The 21093-nt window shown below is 57.7% G+C and overlaps 6 protein-coding genes across 6 annotated transcripts; 3 read left to right on the top strand and 3 right to left on the bottom strand.

Moving 5' to 3' along the window:
• Nucleotides 1-614: 614 nt before the first annotated feature.
• On the top strand, nucleotides 615-1012 carry SLS55_002101 (uncharacterized protein; the record flags this gene model as incomplete). Its single annotated transcript, XM_066773587.1, has 2 exons — nucleotides 615-716; nucleotides 845-1012. The coding sequence occupies 2 exons, from the start codon at nucleotides 615-617 to the stop codon at nucleotides 1010-1012; spliced, it is 270 nt and encodes an 89-aa protein (XP_066636154.1).
• Nucleotides 1013-2489: 1477 nt separating this feature from the next.
• On the bottom strand, nucleotides 2490-5113 carry SLS55_002100 (uncharacterized protein; the record flags this gene model as incomplete). The annotated part of the gene is made up of 2 exons (XM_066773586.1): nucleotides 2490-5070; nucleotides 5109-5113. 2 exons carry the CDS (start codon nucleotides 5111-5113, stop codon nucleotides 2490-2492), a joined length of 2586 nt encoding a protein of 861 aa, XP_066636153.1.
• A 1878-nt stretch (nucleotides 5114-6991) lies between these two features.
• Nucleotides 6992-10588, bottom strand: SLS55_002099 (uncharacterized protein; the record flags this gene model as incomplete). The annotated part of the gene is made up of 4 exons (XM_066773585.1): nucleotides 6992-8245; nucleotides 8498-9741; nucleotides 9797-10142; nucleotides 10190-10588. 4 exons carry the CDS (start codon nucleotides 10586-10588, stop codon nucleotides 6992-6994), a joined length of 3243 nt encoding a protein of 1080 aa, XP_066636152.1.
• A 1119-nt stretch (nucleotides 10589-11707) lies between these two features.
• On the top strand, nucleotides 11708-12619 carry SLS55_002098 (uncharacterized protein; the record flags this gene model as incomplete). The annotated part of the gene is made up of 1 exon (XM_066773584.1): nucleotides 11708-12619. The coding sequence occupies one exon, from the start codon at nucleotides 11708-11710 to the stop codon at nucleotides 12617-12619; it is 912 nt and encodes a 303-aa protein (XP_066636151.1).
• A 1377-nt stretch (nucleotides 12620-13996) lies between these two features.
• On the top strand, nucleotides 13997-15843 carry SLS55_002097 (uncharacterized protein; the record flags this gene model as incomplete). The annotated part of the gene is made up of 2 exons (XM_066773583.1): nucleotides 13997-14000; nucleotides 14291-15843. The coding sequence occupies 2 exons, from the start codon at nucleotides 13997-13999 to the stop codon at nucleotides 15841-15843; spliced, it is 1557 nt and encodes a 518-aa protein (XP_066636150.1).
• A 2345-nt stretch (nucleotides 15844-18188) lies between these two features.
• Nucleotides 18189-19608, bottom strand: SLS55_002096 (uncharacterized protein; the record flags this gene model as incomplete). The annotated part of the gene is made up of 3 exons (XM_066773582.1): nucleotides 18189-19214; nucleotides 19508-19515; nucleotides 19605-19608. The coding sequence occupies 3 exons, from the start codon at nucleotides 19606-19608 to the stop codon at nucleotides 18189-18191; spliced, it is 1038 nt and encodes a 345-aa protein (XP_066636149.1).
• Between the last annotated feature and the right edge of the window lie 1485 nt (nucleotides 19609-21093).

Here is a 21093-nt window from a genome sequence, read left to right as displayed (position 1 = left end):
TCTGGGGGAGAGCGAGGTCGGCGAGGGCTGCAGCCAGTCAGCTCACGCAGCGCGCGCCCACCCCGCACCTCCCGGCCGGTGCTGATCCGAGACAAGGCTGCGGGTGCTCTGGCTGTGGCGCCTGGATGCCGCGAGCGGAGCTATGAGCACGCTGTTCGCGAGAGCAGATGGAAATAATTGTGAGGTGAAGGTTGAGATGGAGGTCGGTGGTGAGGCTCTGATGAATGGCTGCACGACGATTGGTCGGCTGGCGGGCCTCGGCCAGACTCCCCCCGGCCCGTCGGCGGTGATGTCGGTGCTCGCAGTGAGTCCATGACGAGCCATCTTTCTCCATCCACCACTTCTTCCCAGGTGCGCATGCCGACTTCCCCCGCTGCTCACACGCTCTCCTCTAACCGCCCGGCAGATTCCCAATGGCGCCCTCAAGAGCCGCCTCGCGCATCGCCGCCGCCCTCAGCACGCGCCGCTGCGCCGCTGCTGCAGCATCCGCCCACACTCCACTGACGCGTTCCTACGCGCAGCTGCTATTTTCGCACAAGACCCCGACGCCACGACCAGCTCGAGCCCTCGCCGCACCCTTTGCACAATGCCCTGTCGCTGCAGCTCGCCGCTGCATGTCGACCAGCGCCGCGCCCGAGCCGCCGGATTACCTGTCCGAGGGCGAGCTGCATGTCTTCAATAAGATCAAGGATAATCTAGACCCTGTGCGCCTGGAGGTATGTCAGACCATACCAATTTCACCCCCTCCCTTCCCTCACCCCTCACGCACTGTCTTCCTCCTCGGCTACGGCTATCGAAGTGTGGAGAAATGGAGAACTGACAATTTTTTCTTTCTGCCGAGCAGGTGCAGGACATCAGCGGCGGTTGCGGTTCCATGTATGCGCTCGATATCCATAGCCCCAAGTTCAAGGGCTTGACCGTCATCAAACAGCACAAGCTGGTCAACGAGATTCTGAAAGATGAGATCAAGAGCTGGCACGGTGTACAGCTCAGGACCAAGGCGGTGGCATAATTCCGGGCCTTGTAATTATATCGCAGATCTTCTTGGGTTTTGGGGGAGCTACGGATAACACTCCTCTCTGGTTTAGAAGGGCGGCATTATTGTATACTGGGCTGGTCATGGTATCTGGGTCTTGGGCGTGTAGGCGGCTCATGGTCGGCTGGGCTTGTAAAGATACTTGTAGAGACGGGAACATATTGTAACAATATCAGGATACCCACGAGATGGATCTTGTTTACCTCAAGTCTTGGTCGGTATTGGTGTCATCATGTTCCGTCGGAAATCACCAACTCGTCTCATTTCTAAAACCATACTTCCTTTCCGTGGCAAATCGCTTCGCTCTTCGGAGGAAGCATTAATCTCGTCATATTCAGGTTTTTCTCACTTGTCAAGTAATCCGATCGTCTTTCTTAAGCTGGGTTGGCCTAGCAAATAATATCTTGCTGTTCCGATGATCAGCCACAACGGTATATAATGCATCCATCATGCCTCTCTCTTCCCACTAGAGTCTTAAAGGCGGACCGAAAATGATCGGTCTTGAAGACTGACTGTCTTGCACGACATTTCCTGTACGAAACGTAGCTATTTGGGGAGTTTCTGAAGCTATTTCACGCCAGGATTTACGTTAGATATATTCATCCTTTCCTCTTTGCTTTTTCTTACAGTCTTGTTTTCATCAAAATTTTAGAAGGTTGTTGTTATCCGTCGTGTAGCTTTATATGAACCTTCAGTATTGAAGCATAATAATATAGAACCTAAAAGCTTGTTTTCGGGGTGCTGTTAAGGGGTGGGGTTTCCTTTTCTTTTACGCCATCCGCTGTACATTAAATAAGTAATAAAAAGCAGAGAATCTTTCGTTTGGCTTCAAAGGATGCATCACACAGACTTCCATCATTCAAGGTATGTATATCACTTAAGAGCTTCGGCAGTCTGAAGACTTCCGAAACTACTTTTCCAGTAAAGGATGGCAGCAAGATGACCGTCATTAGACCAGGAAGCATATGCCCATTTTCCTTTTGTCAACTTTTACTCTTACCTCACTGTTTCTAGTGGAGCTTCATGAGACTTTGATAGCTAAGAGAAAAAAGAAAGCGTAGAGCGGATGGGGAAGGCCGTCTGTAAAAACAAAGGAAGTGAATTTAGGAAAGACGAAAAATAAAAGGGACTGTGTAAGAGCGGGATTGATCATACAGAATGCGCTCGTCCAACGTCAGATACAGGTGTTCCAGCTTCTACATCATCCCCCTTCCTAGGTGTTGCAGAAGAAGTGATTCTTTTACTCCCAAGACGTGGTTTAAATTTTCACAGGCTCATTAGAAAGCTCAATTCAAAGCAAATATTTTCTTTGACCAACGCCGCCTCATGCTATGTAGACGCTATGTCAGACAAAAATGCGCTCAAATGCTCAGAAATACCAGAATATGAAACGCAACAGACTCCGTTCCGATGCACAACAAGGCTTTCCTTCATCCTCACCTTGCCTCTCGTACTACCTCCGCTCTTCGTTCCACGTATTCTTCGCTTGCATCACCAATGGCGTAGCTCCCGCATTCCAGTATTCCGCCTGACTCGCACTCCTCTGATGCTGCTGCCTCACTTGAGCCAGCCCTCTTCTCACCTCTCCCAGCGTCATCTCCTCGTCAAATCTGCTCCCTTTCCCCGCGTTTACCCCCGCAGTGCCATTTCCAAACGTCACCGGCGCCCAATCCAATCGACCCAGATACTCATCACTGCCACCACTACTCCGGCCCTCACTCCCCGTCTCGACCAATTCCAAGGCCTCCTCCTCATCATCATCCTCGTCATCGTCCCCAGCAACTGCCCTATACTTCCCCTTATCCACCGCGGGCGCCTTGCCCTTCCCCTTCCCCTTCCACCTCTTCCCACCAACACCACCACGCCTAACCCTCTCCCTCCACGCCGACCACACGCTCCACCCCCACCACACCCCCAACACCACGACAGCAGCCCCAACCCCAACAGCCGCCCCAACCCCGACAACAACCAACCACGCCCCGACCTCTCCCCCCTCCGCACCCCCCACCCCCTTCACACTCGCATACCCCCACGCCCCTCCCTGCCCGGCCTCCGCCGCCTGCGGCGGCACCTTAACCAACCCGATGAACCCCTCGCTCTCATCCGCAAACACGAAATCACCCGTCCCGACGCGTCCTTCTTCCTCGCCATCCGGACGCAGGACGTCGACGGGCTCGTACGGGCGCTGGGCGGCGGGCACGACGACGGCGACGGTGGCGCTGCGGCCGAGGACGGCGCCGGCGGCATCGAGGGCCTCGACCCAGAGGTGCGAGACGGGCAGGTTGGGGATGGTGAGGACGGTTTCGAAGCCGCTGCGGGCGAAGGTGCCGAGGTGGGTGGTGAGAGGGGTCGGGCGGGGGTTGGAGGGGTCGGGGGAGGGAATTTTGGCGCGGCGGTGGTGGAGGTGGAGGAGGCCTTCTTCGGTGTGGGGGGCGGAGGGGGCGGAGGAGGATGCGGATGAAGAAGGATAGAGAGGGTGGTAGGAAGACGAGGACGACGACGACTGAGCCAGAGACGACGGCGAGGGACTCGTGGCCGTCGCCGCCGCCGACTCGTCCCCCTCCTTCTCATCATCATAATCGCCCCCCACCAACCCATACGCCTCCCCATACGTCTCCTTCCCGCCATTCCCGCCCAACACCACGGCCCCGCCATCCCTCACCACGCGCCCAAACGCGCGCCACGCCCGCACCTCCGTCGCGCCGTTCCAGCTCACGTACGCCACCGTCATCGTCTGGCCGACGCCGCGGCCGCTGCCGTCGACGACGGCGGAGCGCTGGCCCGCGACGTCGCCGAACGCGAACGCCTTGAGCGCGGGCGGCTCGGCCGCCGGCCGCCCGACGAAGCCCGCGTATTTGAACGCGCGGTACGTGTCGAGGTGCGCCGTGGCGAAGCGGGCTTCGGCCGCGACGCCGCCGTCGGGCCGGAATTCGGTCGCGTAGCCGTCCTTGGACCAGCACGCGAGGACGTTGGCGGCGGTTTCGAAGCCCGGGTAGCGGTCGTGGATGTGCGTGAGCGAGGACGGGTACGTCGACGTCTCGTCTTCCTCGTCTCCCGGGGGAAGCAGCAGCTGCACCGAGCCGCGGAGGTACGAGTGGGCGCCGTCGGGGCGCGGGTAGCGGCGCAGGATCTCGGCGGCCCACGACTGCCGCGTAGCGTCGACGTCGTCGTGGTGGAGGCGGATGATGAGCGCGGAGCTTTCTGGTGCTGTGACGTCCTCGTCGCTGCCCAGGCTGCCCGCGGCGTTGTCGAGCAGCGTGACAACGGTGGTGGTCGAGTTGGTCGACACGATGCGGGCGTGGTGCTGGCGCGAGAAGGTGAAGTCGTCCTTCATGGCGAAGTCAGACGCGCGGCCGCCGAGGCGCCAGACGACGCGGCCGTCGGAGCCCACACGCATCAGCGAGTTGGAGTAGCGCATCGACACCAGGTAGTCGCCGCCGGGGAACTTGTCGATGGAGTTCATGTGCATGTAGTCCCAGCCGCGCCCCTCATCCGGCGCCTCGGGCCAGGGAAAGGTGCTCTCGTTCAGCGGGACCTGGTCGATGCAGTCCCACTCGAAGTCCAGCGTCTCCTCGCGGCCCCACAGCAGGCTCTCCTCGGCGACGCCGTTGCTGCGCGCCCACAGCGTCGCCTCGTCGCCCAGCCCGATGCCCGCGCCCGACACCTCGTGCGACGTCTCCGTGACGTACAGCGCCGCCGCGCCGTCGTCGATGACGTTGAACTCGTGCTGGTTGAAGTCGGTCGTGTGCGCGCTCATCTGCACCTCGCGCACGATCTCGTACGTGTCGGAGAGGATGAGCCCGGCCCCGTAGATCGAGGGCGTCCCGCGCCCGACGTTGAGCGAGAGGTACTTTTTGCCGCCGCCGTAGTCGATGGGCCGGAAGTCGAAGGCGTTCATGTTGTTGAAGAGGCAGGCGCCGCTCCATATCAGCTCCTGATCAGGAAGTGTTAGTTGAGTGACGAAGGTTCGCAGCAGCAGCAGCAGCAGCAGCAGCAGTGCTTTCTGGCCCGGCGACAGAAAGGGCATGCATGTGCTTGATGATGGTGGGAAGAAAGGAATCAGTAAACTCACCCCATCATTGTCATATATCGCGGGTCCGACCTGGCACGACTCGTACAGCGGGCCCTGGTGCGCTTCCCACGCGTTGTTGGTGTTGTACGGCGCCACGAACCAGTAGCCGGGCGCGACGGCATCCCTGTCGTATATTCGGACGTCGAGTTTAGGTGCCCTGATCTCGGGGCGCTAGACGAGGGGAGGGGAACGATGATCAGCACTCTTGCTTGCCCCGGATTGAATGACGCCATGCTCCGCTGGCATGTAAAAACTATGGACCTTGGAGTGGAGGAACCCCGGTTCTTGGAGGGGGATTTCATGGTTGAGGTGTGAAGAAGGCCATGCCTGTCGGGGGACGACGTACAGTGACGAAGTTGTAAAGGCCATCATTGTTCGTGAAAGGGTCCTGAGCGAGCGTGGGGGAAGCAAGCCAGCAAGCAGCAGCAGCGATCGATAACGAGAGTAGGTAGCGGGATAATACACCACGGCGAGTCATCATCTCCATAGCAGATCCAAGAACGGGGTGGGGGTGGGTGGGAGTGATGAGTCGTCGTTCACGTGGCGCCAGCCACAAGGCTCACGAGAAAAGCACGCGAGAAGATGGGGAAATGGGAAACAAGCAGACGGGAAAAAAGAAGAAAGCGGGACAGAAGATCACGCGGCAGACATGGCAAAGAAGTAACGCCTTTCTTTCCCTTCCCTCGCCCGAGTGGCAGGTTGGTGCGTGTTACCCTTTTTTTTTTTCTCCACGCCAAGGAACAGAGCAAGCACAGGGTCGGGCGGCGCGCCGAGATCCTTATTGTTTTTTCCCGGAAGAGGACGACAGGCGGGCGGGCGACGTCCTGGCTGCTAGAGGACGGAGGGGGGGGAAGAAGAAAACTCGGATCCATTGCTGGCCCTCAATCCTTTTTTGCCGACCGAGAGAAAAAGCGGACCATGGTCCCCGAGCGTCTTGTTGCTCGGCGACACCATCAGGATCGCGATCCGTCTTTTCGTTTTTCCCCATCAGACTAAAAAGTCGGCTTGCAGAAATGCATACGTAGTCGGCGAGGGACGGAGCCGATTCGCTACCGTCGGTGAATTCCCATCCTCCAACCCCCTTGGTCAATATTCCTGTCAGTCTTAGCGGGAAATGCGGGGATTAGCGTGAGGGACGGTCGTCGAACAGGTCGTCTCACAATGGACGAGGGGAGGGGAGGGGCCACGCAGGGACTTGTAAGAGCTGGCGTTGGCTTTTGCGGCTCCGGGCGTGCGAGCCAGCGGCACGTCCGAGCATTCGAGCAGGGCTGCGATCACCAGCCAGTCATCGCTCGCTTCGTCGGCCTCCGGCCCGAGCGGAAATCCTTGGCGATGCTGGGGCTTCGAGAAGCTCTCTAGAGGCGTTCGCTGGGATGTGGCCGAGGGTGGGGCTTTCCATGGCAAAGCTGTCGTGGCCCTCGGAAGATGCATGACGCGGAGCACGACGTACGTCAGCAAAGGGTCAGAGCAGCGTCGCAGCCCAAGTGTCCATGGCCAAGCGTCGCGCGGAAACACTTCGGCGGTGCTGGGGCGGGAATAGGAGACCGACTGATGACTGCCAAGCTTACCTTATTATCAATTTCATCTCCGCCTCCTTATTGCACTCCTAACCCTCGAGGCAAAACGAGAAAAAGAATGGGGATGGATGCTCTTTCTTCTTTTCTTTCTTCTACCATTGATAGCTTAGCCCTGCACACGGCAGAACTCCAAACCAACGGTTTTTGCCGCCCTGTTCGACGTCACGTCTGCTACGACGGGGGAGGGAGGATGCTAATGTACAGATAAATGATTAGAGCACCTCGTCCAGAGGGCCTTTTTTTCCTTCTTCAACGCTTCTATCCCGTGTCCACACGTTCCCAAATGCATGAACCAAGGTTTTATTCCTACCTCCATCGCTGTGCCTCCCTTTCGCTCTCCACCCGCCTGGCTCTTGCCTCATCGTTTTCCTCGTCTTCGTACTTGTAGCTCACCCGTCTCTTCCTGCTGCTGCTGCTACGTTCTTCCTTGCTGCCGCTGGCCTCGGCCTCGCTGCCTCTACGTCTCTTGCTGCCGCTGCTGCTGCCGTGGCGTTCACGCTCCGCGCTGGGGCCTGTGGGTGGGGCGAACGATTTCTCATCCTCGTATCCCTCGTACCCGCGCTTCCTCTTCTCGCTACTGCTGCCAGTGGACGACGGGTTCTGGAGAGAGGCCCTGCGCTGCGCTTCCTTGAGCATGCGCTCACGGTTGCGTGCCTCACGCTCAAGCGTGTGCGGGTCGGTGCTGGACGAAGGAGCCGTGTCTGTCGTGGGTGACGATTGCGATGCGCTGTTGCGGCGAGAAGAGCTTCTCCGGTCTTTGTCCCTCTCCCTCTCGCGGTCGCGGTGGTCGTGATCGCGGGTCCGGGACGATGAGGAAGAGGGGCCCTTCGGCGCCTGCGAGGGCGGAGGCGATGCTCGAGAGCTGGACATACCTTTCGGTGGAGGGGGCATGGACGACGAGTCGGCCGACTCGTTCGGCAGCTTTGATTTGGAGCGGCCCTGGATCTTAAACTCGCTCTCTTCGGCCTCTGCCTGCTCTTCTTCCCTACGTGCCGCTCTATCCGCACGATCTCTTTCTTTTTCCTTCTCGCGACGGCGGCGTGACGACCGGTGATGCCTGTCATCGTCGGAGTAGTCGTAGGACGGGGAGTCCCGGCGAGAGGAGCGCTTCTTCTCCCTATCCCTATCCCGGTCCCTGTCGCGCTCGCGGTCACGGTCGCGAGTCTTCTCTCTGTCTTTGCGATCGTGGTCGCGGTCGCGCTCTTTCTCGCGCTCGCGGTACTTGTCGCGTTTTCTGCGACTACCGGCTTCGCTACCAGCATCCGTGCCATTCGCGATGCTGACCGCATCATCACGGTCATCACCGGTCGGCGTCCTAGACCTGTGCCGGTGTCGGCGGTGTTCGCGACTGCGGTCACGGTGAGAGCGGGACGACCGATGCCGGTCCTTATCACGCTCCCGCCTGCTGCGGTGTCTCGATGAGTCGACAGATGATTCTCTGGGGCGCTCTTTGCTGTAACCGCGGGCCCTAGAGTCCTCGTACGAAGCCTCATCCTCATCTTCGTGCTTGCGCGACGAGCGGTGACGACGCCGTTCCTCGCGACGCTCACGCGACTCCGTCTCCGACGCAGGATCCGCAGAGTGATACCGATGACGGTGACGATGACGGCGAGACGGTGAACGAGATCGGGATTTCGACCTCGACTTTGACCTCTGCCGCGAAGGTGAATGGGCACGGCTGGGTCCATTCTCGGGTGTTTTGCTACTCAACGTCAGAAGCTCGAACTTGATCCCTTACAGTTTGGAGGGTACTCACCTTGGCTGGTGCTCGGATGGAGGGGCCGATCCTTGGTGCGGCAAACCTCTGCCTACACCGCCAGCGAATGCTGCTCTACCCAATCTGCCACTGGCGCCGGTGTTCGGTAGACCTTCGCGCATGGCCTTGGGTCCTGTGGGAGCACCCTCGACGCCTACGCCCTTTGGTTCTCCGCCCGCTAGGACTGTGACATTTCCTCCAAAGCCACCACCGCCTGGTCCAAATCCAGGTCCATTCATCCCACGCCCGAACCCTCCGCGGAAGTTCTGATAGCCACGTCCGTAACCACCCCTGAACCCACCTCTTCCACGGCCTGAGTAGTCAAAGTGCTGGTTCATGGGCCCAAAGCCCATGGAAGGATCGGGCATGCCAGGCATGGGCATTCCCATGAACGAAGGATCCATGCCCATGCCCATGCCCATGCCCATCCCCATACCCATTGCAGTTGGGTCCGCATTACCAAATCCACCCATGGGTTGGTGTGGGAAGTTCTGGTTTGGAAAACCATGATCTTGCTGCTGGAGACCCTGCTGTTGCGCATCTTCCAGTGGCCCCTCACCAGCTTCGTGATCTTGGCCTGCCTCGCCTTCTTGGGCATCAGGTCCTACAGCATGGTTAGTGTCACCTTCATCCTTGCTCTCCGCACTTGGGCCGTCCTCGGGAACGTCTCCGGATGTCGCTTCGTTGTTTGGCGTTTCGTCTGTGGCACCGACCTGGTCGGTAGGTCTATCTTCGTCGTCCGCTTCGTGCGCATCGCCAGAACCTGCTTGTGACGACCGGCGAGTTTGGAGGTCCGGGGGGACTTTGTTTCCGAAGGTGCTATCCTCGGCATCCGCCTCCGAAGCATGCTTCGCGGGATCCTTATGCTCGGTCTCGCCTTGATCGTCGCCTAACACCTGACCTTCAGCAGCACTACCTTCAGCTTGGCCAGGACCAGCGTCCGCATTTTCCTGGTCTTGACCAAGCGGCTTCTGCTGCTGATAGGCGCCGGGCCCCTGGATGCGATTCTGGTTCTGGAAATTATTCTTTGCGAACTGCTGGTTGTGATGATGATTCATCTGATGCTGCGGGAAATGCCCTTGCTGGTGCGATTGTTGATTATATCCACCACCGGGATAATAGCCAGCATTTGCGCCACCAAAGTCATTGCCACTCATCTGCTGCCCATTCCATCCGCCACCGTATCCTCCGCCGTAGCCCATGCCCATGTTCATTCCGTTCATGCCCATGCCCTGACCTCCAAAGCCTCCGAACATTCCTTGGGATATTGTCATTGGGTCCATGCCCATGCCGGACATGCCTGTTTTCCAAGTCAACACCACCGCCATAAAAAACCATGGATCGGAGTAGCTTACCCATCATGCCAAAGCTGTTCCAGTTGCCATTGGACATCCCGTTCATCATCAGAGGGTTAAAGCCGCCGGGGCCAGTCCAGTTCATGCTGTTGAATCCGGTTTGGCTGGAATCAAAACCAAAGCCGTTTCCAAACATGGGGCCTGGGGTTCCATTTGCTCCAGCGGTCCAGTTTCCGGCTTGCTTTTCGCCTTCGCCTTGCGCTTCTTGAACTTCCTGAGCTCCTTCTTGACCATCTTGACCATCCTCCTTCTTTACGGAATTCGCGTCTTCTCCGGTCCCGGGTTCTGCGGTGGCATCCTGATCATGCGGTTCTTGGTCCTGGGGGAGTTCGGATCCATTTGCGCCCTAAGATTTATCAGCGTCGCTCCGAAAAACAGATCCACCCATCTCACCTCATTTTGTGCCTGGTCCACAGTTGAAGCTACAGTATCGAGCTGAGGCGCCTCGCTTGCCTGGGCGCCGTCACCGGGTTCCTGGTCTTTCAATTCTTGAGCGCCCGGCGGGGCATTTGAGAAAGTATTGTCGGGCGCGTCGAGAGGCTGCTCTATGGATTGGACGACGGCCGGGGCTGTCCCGCCTGGAGTTACGGGAGTGTCGGGCTTGGCCGCAATGCTGACGGAGCGTTCCTTGTCGCGTTTCTTTTCCTCCGACTTCAGGTATGCTTTGACGGTGAGGCGCAGGTTCTTTTTCGGCTTGCAGTCGTCGGCGGAGAGTGGGCTGTGGGAGCACACCGGACAGGAATCAGGCAGCGCAGATTGGCCTAGGCGGGTCAGCACTTGACTCACGACCATGCTAACGGCAGAATTGTTTACAGTTTCCACATATCGATTGGTCGCAGCACGGCAGGCCGAAAGCGTTGACGACCAGCTTGTTGCAGATGGCGCATCGCAGCTTGATAGGAATTTCTTCCTGGGTGAGAGAGCTGTGCAGGTGGCGGGTCAGCTCTAGCTCCAGCATCGCGGGGTTGGAGGCGGGGCCGCACCTTGCTAGATCCATAGCTTCCAGCTTGCGAGTTCGGTTCCGCGGCAGAACTTTGCGTAGGGTAGACGCGCAATTTGCGGGAGCGGAGGTGTTGCTGGACAGCTGGAGGGTGGAGCGAGCTTCAGCGCATTGGAGTTGAAGCGCGGGGTCGGCGGTGGAACGGAAGGAGGGGTGAGAGAAGAAATAAGGAGCCGTAGAGACGGAGCAGCTGCGTGCGCGCGACCAGCCCGTGGCGCGTGAAAGCAGCAAGTTGCTTGAAGTGGTCGGGTGGTGACGGTGCTGGCAGGCGGCCGGCTAAGCAGCAAATGAGGCGGCGGAAATTTCAGGAGCACGTGACGCCGCCCGCCGCTTATCTAATCCAGCGGGCGCCGACCCCGGACGCCTCACGTCATCTGCGCTCGCGCTGCCTCGGACGAGCGCCACGCGTCAAGTCGCCCGCCCTCTTTCCCTCTGCTCTCTGCATCTCCCGCCGAGACGCGTCGTGTGCGCGGCGTGGCTACCTGCATCCAAGCGGATTCCTTCTTTCGGCCTAGGTGCCCAGTCTGTCGGCGTCATAGACGTCAGCCCACTCGCTCGCTCCCTTCTTCGCTTTCACGCCTGTTTGTATTCAGTGCTCAGACAACATGATTCTCACTCAAATCTCATACATAGACTGCGTCGTCTTTCTAATCTTCCTTGCTCCCCAATTGCTTCTCAACGTCGATTTTTTCGAGCTGGTGACGTGGGTTCTTCACGCGCTGCCCCATATAGGTATCTTCACTGCCTCTATCGCAACACGCAGACGCTGACAACTCGTAGTAATTTTAATACCCTACCAGTTCGTACAGGAAAGATTCTTCACCCCATGGGCAGATCGATCCCCGTTCGTTCAGCGAGCCACTCCATTCCAAGACTTCGTCATTAGATGCGTGCGCTACGCCTTTGCCTGTATGCCCGCATACATTGGCCGTGTCTTCTTTTCGAAACCTGTGGCATTGCCATTTTTGAGATGGCGAATGCTGCGCCATGGCTACCTTCACTCGCCCATCACCTGGAGAGACGTAAAGAAAGATGACTTCCACGGTGTTTGGCTTACCTTCGATGAAGAGGCCAAGCCGGACATCGTCGTGCTCTACTGCCATGGCGGTGGCTTCTCAATGGGCTCCAGCTATTTCTACATGGAGTTCCTGCTCGCATGGGTTTCGCTCCTAAAAGAAGCAGGCTACAAGAATCCAGCCCTCCTCGCGCTGGAGTACACCCTTGTGCCCGATGCCGTCTACCCAACCCAAGTCCAGCAGGCCTTTGCGGCGTACGAGCACGTCCTCTCGATTACCGAAGACCCCGCTCGCATCTGCGTTGGCGGTGATTCCGCGGGTGGGACGCTCATCCTCAGTCTCCTGCTGTATATTGCAAACAATCCACGCCACCACGGCAGGCTTCCAGCGCTGGCTACCATGATTTCACCCTGGGTCACACTCGTCTCTTCCAACAACCGGAATACGGCCAGCGACTACCTCAACTCTGACAGCCTCCACCTCTATGGAGAACAGTACGTCGGCAACAAAATTTCCATTGACGACCCGATGGTTTCTCCGGGTAACTGTACAGACCTTAAGCAATGGGCAAGAGCAACACCTTCCGCAGGCTGGTGCTTCCTCTACGGATCTGAAGAAGTTCTCGGCCCAGAGATACGAGAACTGGTCCGCGTACTAAAGAAAGGGGGAGTACCCGTTGATGTTGAGGAAGAAGAGGGCGGTATCCATGCTTGGCCGGTCGCGTCTCTGTACCTCGGCGAGACGGGCGAAGAGCGCTTGAAAGGGTTGCAGCATATCTCGAAAGTCATCAGAAAGAGAATGCTGTGAATAATTCATCGTAAGGTTCATCGATGTACTTTCGCCGAATTTACCCGCCAATAGTCCCTTGAAGCTTCTCTGGGCACGAGCCCTAGGCGTGGGAGAGAAGCGTGGAAGTGGAGCTAGAGGCATACCGTCGTTACTCATTACGCGCATTGGCTTGATAGCTAACTTAGATTAAAGGCCACTTGGTGTTCCCCTTCACTTTCGCCTTGTCTCGGCGCCGTAGCTCGCCATAACCGTCTCAGAATAGCACCCATCGCTGATCCAGCGTTCCGTCGGTCTCATGCCGGGAGATGCTTCAAAACGTAGGCTCTTGCTCGGGAGTTCAAATCCCAGCTCTTGAGCAGCCCGAGCCAGTCGCCGAATTCTTGTTGAGTCGCCAGCCTGTTGGGGTGCGGCTAAGTTCTCAGCTGTCAACTGGAAACAGCTTTCGTTTTGATGGACGATCTGGGTGATAGCGCGCTTCTTGTCGTCCTCACTCCCCGTAGATGTTGGGTCCGAGTCGGCGCAGCGCTCACAGCTACTATAGAGAAGTTAGATGGTATCTTACAGTATCAGCGGACGCTTGCTCACCTAAATATGGTGTGTGTGGTAGAAGCTTCCTGCGTCGTCGACATGGTCTTTGGGATGATGCGTGGGGAGGAAGGAAACAAGACAATGCAAGCTTTCGCGATTGCCACGGACACTGATTCTTTGAGTGCAGCGGACAAGCTGTTCGCAGACCACCGAGGTCGAGACGGGAGATGTTATATTCTCATGAGTTGCACTGTGCAGAATCCCGCATGCACCCAAGGCTGCAAGTACGACTCCCGCGCATACACTGCGGGAGCCGCTGGCGCCATGCGACCCACGACTCCGGACGTCTTGCGTCCTGAAACCAGCAACCTTCAGCGTTCATTGGTGCTTGACAACGACCAACAAGGGGAGCAGGAGCATTAGTGCATTTGCACAGTGTAATCAGGGAGTTTTCTGCTCCCGGGGCGCAGCTGACACGCCCTGGGCCGAGCGGGAGCTGGATTGCACTGTGCAAAAGGGCTGCGCCTCGTTAGATCAGTCGCACACCGCAGCGCCCCCACCGGATCCCGCAGCACATCCTACCCAATCCAGGCTAGCGTAATTGCACTGTGCATTTTGCACTGTGCAGAAACCAATGGGAACCCACCACCTAGCCACGGCTGCTTCTGCCTTCAGCCTACTTGAACCGCTGCGTCCCAGCCCGTTATTCCTGCATCGCAATCCACCTACCTCACATTGCACTATCCCAGACGCACCTCGCCAAAAGAATGACGAAAGACTGGTTGCAAGTGAAGGATAAGATAAGAGAGCTGTATGTTGTACAGGGAAAGTCTTTGACCGAGGTATTGCGAGTTTTGCGGGATACGCATGGGTTCACCGCCTCGTAAGTATCTACCATTCGAGCTATGAAGGACTTCTTTGCTAATACCACCATAGCGTACGCGCATATCGCATTAAACTACGCGAATGGGACTTCAAAAAGGAACGGCGCCACTCCGCTCCACCATCCAAAGCTCTTCATAGGAGCCCTACCGTACTAAGTCCTGATTCGTCTCCGGAAAGGTGAGTAAAAAGTCTTGTGGAGTTTTAGATTAATGCTTATGAGGTTCAGAGTACACACCAACAGCCCTGTGGATGGCATAGGGTCACATCACATCCCAGAAGGAGTCGTATTGAGCCTCGTAAATTGCATACTGGAATCCCAGATCGACCGTCTGGTTTCGTTCCTTCAAAGTCCATATCGCTTCGTCATCAGCAACTGGCACATCGACTTCACCCCTATCTACCACGGGAAGCCAGCATTCGAAGATGTCCTTGGAAAGTCTTTACTGTCCCTGGCAGCCTCGGATGCAACGCCAGAAATTGTCGCGCTTCTGTTGCGGGAAGGCGCGAATGTCGACTTCAAGGACCTTCGGACGTGCGACACGCCGCTCATCACCGCAATCAGACGAGGCGATTGCTCCATCGTCAGATTACTTTTGGAAAATGGAGCTTCGATGGCTCTTCTCAACTCAGACGGACTCCATGCGCTCCAAGTCGCTGCGCTGTTCGCAAAGGAGCCTGGGATCATGGATCAGCTGGCCATTCCACAGAGTGCGCTCCTCGATGCCCCTGCAGCCGAAGGACCACACGAGGGAGCAACCGCCCTGGAGCTTGTGTTGAAGCGCAGAGTCAAGTATGCCAGCGGCGACGATTATCTGCTCGCAAACCGATATGCCCGTACTCTCCTCGGTGCTGGAGCGCACTTCCAAGGCTTGGAATACTTGATTGTACAGCCATGGCTTGACTACCACGCATACAGGCGGGGAACTACAGATGACGAATTTGCCCTCCTCCGTGATTTCGTCAAAGCTGGTCTCAGCCTGCAGACACCGGTGAACGAACTCCCGGACGGTAGCCACAGAGTCTCGGTGGCTATCGGCCATGCCCTTGCCTTCCACAGCGTGGAGCCAGGCATGGCCTCCTTCCTTGCACGATCAACAGACTTCAGTTCGGTCCGAAACGCCTCAGAGGGTCTCCTGCGCACCCTCTGCTCCGGATGCCCCTGTAACCGCTCTCCCCGTATTGAGGACGACACGCGCGCTGCCGTAGAGATCCTCCTGGAGCTCGGCGCGGACCCCAATGCCGTCGACAAAAGGGACCGGACGACGCTAGACTACTTTCTCGACTCCGTCACATGGTACGACTTCCAAAGAGGCCATCCGACTCGCATCGAGATTCTGCGGCTACTTTTCAACCACAGCGCTGATCCATGCCGCGCCAAGGGCAACATGGATTCCATCAAACAGGCTTTAGGGAAGGAAGATTACGACAACCAGAAGAAGGCGTACGTTTTCGATGTGGTATGCCTGCTCCTGAAACAATGTCCGAACGACGTGCATTATGTTCTGGAGCGCATGCTCCTACCGAGACACTTCAAACTTAACACGACTCATCGTCTCTACCCCAAGACCTCTTTCTCTGAAAAGTTGTTCTTGATGTATTCGGAACTGCCGGAATCGTCGGCAGAAATCGTCAGCCTCGCGGCGGAGCACGTGGCGAGCTGGGAATTCATGGACGAACAGCTGTCGCTTGGGAGAGACGAGAGGAATTACCGCGCCATCCTAACGATTTTAGAGCGGCAACAGAGCGTGAAATTGCTAGGCGGCAGGGATGGAGAGGCGATGCTGCCGCGAAAATTCGTCGTCGATATGCTCGAGCTGCTTCTCAAGTAGCGTCGGCCAGCGTCAAGAGCGAATCTGCCGCCGGCTCCGGTGGATTTTTGCTGACAATCGCCTTGCTCCGCTTTTTTCTAGAACTATTCCTGATCTATGGTCATAGATCAAATTGTTGACGTGGCGTACAACATGCCTCACGATGAGCTTATTGCATTCATGTCTTTGCGCCTCCGAGCGCTTGATCGCGGGGTCAATCAGATAGTGAAAGACGGCGTTTAGAGACACTGCTTGACTGAAAGCGAAACTTTCAAGCATGAACTCTACGGATCAATCGCAGCGCTGCAGCACGGTGCCGACATTAGTCTACGATATCTATTCCACCATGTCCGCTTTCATCAACATTTGGGGATACTACGTTCCATCATAATCACTCCCGTCCCTTTCCTCGGCGCTTCTCTGATTAATCGAGCGCCATTCCGTTAGAATTAGCGTCTACGTAGCATGAGACGGCGTTGGCTTGAGAAAATCTCTGCTTTTGAGCTGGACCATTCATCAATCCGTGCAGTGTTGCAGAAAGAAGTCACCCATCCATTTCACTACAACATGGCCTTTTTCATCAACACTGCAATATGCTGCTTTCCCAACATCACATCTTCTATCCCCGGCAAATATGCGTTCAATGGCATAGGCTTCCAACAAGCAAGTGGCCCTGTCGCTGAATATTGTATTCTGTTTGCAAGAAACAGAAATGGCGATGGGCGATTCATAGAGCCCGAAAGAGAGTTTGAAGGCGCTTATGAACTAGCGCGGGACTTAGAGCTCGTGCTGTTCGTCCATCAAGTCGGATCGCGTGCACGAGGATCAGGTTCGGCTATGACGCAGCTGATGCGGTCTGTGGATAACATGATTCAAGCATGCGGGCTGGCCGTTGGCTGGTCCGCTGGGCGGACAGACGCAGCTGATCCGATGTCTGCCTGCAGCGCTGGTCTTCTTATTCAGGGCGAAGGCGGGCCGTATCCGGAAGACACCATGAGCCTCAGTCCCGGGCTGGCGTGTGAAAGACCGGCTTTCGGAAACTACCAACTGTATCCGTCCCTTGGTGCTTGGAATTTGATTGGTCATACGGTAATGTTCAGATGAGGGCAATTTGCATCTTGGGCTTTGATAGTGACGGCCTTTTGCAATCTTTCCCTGTGATGAAGCGGTTCATTACCCAACGGTAATGATACTCAGCCTTTCTTCACGATGAGACCAATCGTTGAAGATTTCACGGTACACAATTCAAATGTAGTTGCAGAAGACACGTTGAAAAACGACGCAATCCTCATTCATCCAGAGTCGAGAAAAGTGACACCTCTTCCTCCACCGCAAAACAGTGGACCATCCCGCAGCTCGTAGCGCGTGCTCAATGTTACGCGACCACGCCGGATACGCTGAAGCTGATGCAGCTTACGGGTAACACGCATGGAGCATGAACATCGACAGATAACTGGCTCATTCAGCGAGTAGAGTAGCTGACTAGATGGGCCACCGAAGATAGGACCCGGAGGGCTGAAACAGCCCCGTGTCTGATGTTAAGTAAGTAAGCGATCCCATCTCACAACCGTGTCAACGATCCTCCCCGCTTCGGCGCTTTCTGCTTTTTGCCCCCTGATCTCCCGCTGAAAAACGTTTCTTTCCTTTTTTCTTCTTTTCCCGGGCGCGCCTTGTCTGCAAGGTTTTGGAGTGTTTCTCTCTTTTTTCTTTTTCCTCTTTCCCTCTCTCTCAGCTGTTAAAGGCCCGTAGAAGTGGTGCTCGATCAACTTGTTGTGGGGGAAAAAAACAGAGAAAGGGCAGAAAGGAAGAGATGACGTGGAATTCAACAACGGCGTTCAAAACTCGGTTTGAAAAAAAAAGGAAAGAAAGAGGCACCCATCATCTTCGCGTATCAAACTTCTTCTTGCGGAGAACAGGGACTGACTGACTGCTACTCGAAAAGTGAAGTGTTCTCTTGGGGTGGGCAGTAGACATCACTCCTGCTTTCGAGAATGAACCAAAAAACTTCGAAGAGCAAATCCGGGATATCATAATATGCTATATAACGACCTTCAAAAAACAAAGCATGTTCTGCCCCCAAAAGGGGGGGAAAAAACTTGAGTGATGAGAGAGTCCCTAGCCCAATTGCCAACACTCCAGTAAACGCCAATGGTATAAACACTTCCCGCTTACCCCCCACGCCCACCCCGACCGTGTGTGGAACCAACCCCAACACTCTGCCGAATGCACACCACCACCACCGAAACGCCATCAAAGCACTCGACCCACACCAAGAAACAGCGGTAGGAGGAGGAAAAAGAAGAGAAGAACCGAAACGGAGAGAACACGCCCGCCCGCCTGCCCGCGGCCCCTCCAATCCCATCCCATCATCCAGGCCCACCGAACAACGGCTTAACCTCGCCGCCATCCTCCCTCCTCTCATCCCAATCGCCCAATCTCCCCCAATCCCCCATATCGCCCACACTCCCACCACTCGCGCTCCCCCACCTCTCATGCTGCTGTCCCCTCCTCTCCACCCCCTCCCCCTCCCCCTCGCCCTCCCCCGCCCTCCCCCTCCTCCTAAACGCCCCGCCCGCCTCGTCGCCGAGGCCGCGATACGCCTTGCGCCCGTTGGCCTTGAGGATCTCGTAGACCGTCTCCATGCCGAGGCTGTACCCGCTCTTGCGCCAGCGGGCGTTGAGCCAGCCCGTCAGCGCGTCGCTGCTCTGGCGGAAGTCGCGCGTGTCCCACTCCTTGAGGATGACCTTGATGACGGGGCCGTCGGGCGGCAGGAGCTCATCGGGTTTGGGGAAGGGGACCGAGTCGAGGGGGAGGGGGACAGGGCGGGAGGAGGATGATGGTGGTGATGACGATGGCGAGAGGGAGCATGTTGTTGCGGCGGAATGGTGCGAGTGGCCCGAGTGTGAGGACGAGGGGGATGACGAGGACGAGGAAGTGGAAGAGGTGGTGGGGTGGAAAACGCTCTCCCACGCCGTGAGGAAGTGCAGCAACCGCCCCTCCTCGTGCGCACGCGCCGTCACCGCGACGCCGAACGGGCGCCCGTTGGACCGCAGCGCTCCCAGCGGCGCCGTCGCGAGCGGGTAGCCCGCGGCCGCCGCGAGCTCGCATAGCGCGCTGTCGCCCGGCGCGACGAGGACGTCGATGCCGTAGTGGTCGAGGACGAGGTCGATACCCTCGGGCCCCCCGAGGCGCCGGAGCTGTGCGAGGTGGTCGGCGACGGTCGCGGCGGGCGTGGTTTCGCTGAGGACGGCGAGCAAGTCGGCTTGGTCGGGGCAGTGGGCCGCGGGCAGCTCGATGTCCGGGTGCGCCGCGTTGAACTCGATTAGCCCCGCGAGCGAGCGGACGCGCGAGTCATCGAGGTTGGCGAACCAGTTGGCAAGGATGGACTTGAACTCTTTGTCTGTTGTCGGGGTGGGTTGATTAGTTGGTTCTTGCCGTTGGTGAGATACCAGAAAGAGAGTGTATGTATGTGTGTTGTTTTCATAATCCCCCACTCTTTTTTTTCATTATACTGTTTCAAACCGGCAGGAAAGATGCGTAAAAGAGGCGGGAAGACAACTTACAGGCTACTATCTCGAAGCTGCTCATCGGCCCGCTATTCCTGAAGACCTGAGGCGAAGGAGCTTGTACAGGATACGACACCACCGCGCCATGATCGCGTATCCTCGATATCGCCATCTCATACATGCTCATCTATTCAAGCCCCAGACGTCAGTAATGAACCTGCCTCAATCCATCCCAATTTCTCTCTCTCTCTCTCTCTGCCTCCCCAACACACCCACACATCAACCAGGGGGAAACCCCAGGGAGAAAAGAATATGCATACCATATACTTCTCCGCATCCGCATTCAACCGCGAGAAATCCTTGCCCACCCTCCAAATCGCCGGATCCACGAAGCCCACCCTCAGCCCGTTCCAGCGGCTGCGGACCTGGAAGAGGCGATACCTCAACGGCGTGCCCTCGCCCAGCTCCCTGCCCAGCGGGCGCATGGCCGCATCCACCAAAAACGTCAGGTCCGCCGCGCTCTTGGCCGCGGCGCCGACGGCGTCAAAACTCGCGCTGCACGCCAGCACGCCGTCCGCCGGCACCTCGCCGACCGTCGGCTTCAGCGCGTACAGGCCCGCGCGGTTCGCCGGCGCCATCAGGCTGCCCACAGTGTCCGTCGCCACCGCCAGCGGCGCGAAGCCGGCCGCGACGCTCACGGCCGACCCCGCCCCCGACCCGCCCGGCGCCGTGTGGTCCCAGATGAGCACCCCCTTCTCCAGCCGGCGCGCCACGAACGGCGACTGCGTCTGCCCGCCCACCGCGCTCCACCCGGGCGACATGTCGGCGCTCTTCAGCCCCGCCAGCTCCGACAGGTTCGCCTTGGCCAGCACGATCAGCCCCGCCGCCGTCAGCCGCTCGACCACCGTCGCGGCCCGCTTCGGGCGCGCCCCGACGAAGGCGTACGACCCCGCCGTCGTGTCGAGTTGGTGCGCGACGAGCGCGTCCGTGGCGATGTTGTCCTGGACGACGCAGGGGATGCCGTGCAGCGGCCCTCGGACGTGCCCCGCCCGCCGCTCGTCGTCGAGTCGTCGCGCGATGGCGAAAAGGTGGTAGCGCGGGGCGACGGCGATGATGGCGCGCAGCTGGCGGCCTTTGCGGTTGTGCCGCTCGATTTGGGCAAGGTAGACGTCGACGAGCTCGACCGAGGTGAGGACGTTGGTGCGGAGGAGGTTGGAGAGGGCGGTGGCGGTTGCCGTGAGGGTGTCGAAGGGGTATTGCGTGCCGTCCATGGTGGCGGTGGGGTGGGTTGCAGGTCGATGCCGGGACTTTGTGGTCGGGGACATTGAAGTGGTGGTGGATGTGTGTCTTGTCCTCGATGTTTTTTCCACAGCTCTTGTTTCCGCTGATGTAGGGTTGTGTAGTAGTTCTCGTCGTCGAAGATAACTGGTATTCGGATCAATCTGTTGGACTCTGTTGTTGGTATAGGGTGGTTCCTGAAGTCATCGCGATGCCGTGTCTCGCGATGGGCGCGTCGTGGTGGTCGGCAGCAGCGGGATGGAGAAAATACCAGTAAGGGGACGGTATCGTGACGACAAGAGCCAACAGAAGATAAGAAGACGTCAAATCAAGCAGTCTCAAAGGGAGTGAGCGGCGAAAGAAAGTGGAAGCGATCTCCAGCGGGAATCAGGCGAGGCAACGATATGTGAGGGGCGATATATATCTGATCGGCCACCGTCCCCATCACCCCAGGCTGAAGTGACAGCGGCACGCAGGTGGCGAAGGG

Source organism: Diplodia seriata (genome assembly GCF_021436955.1).
Source record: "Diplodia seriata strain FDS-637 chromosome Unknown scaffold_2, whole genome shotgun sequence".
In the NCBI taxonomy this organism is placed as follows: domain Eukaryota; kingdom Fungi; phylum Ascomycota; class Dothideomycetes; order Botryosphaeriales; family Botryosphaeriaceae; genus Diplodia; species Diplodia seriata.
The sequence above is the reverse complement of the archived record's forward strand: the minus strand, read 5'-3'. Positions and strand labels throughout refer to the sequence as shown.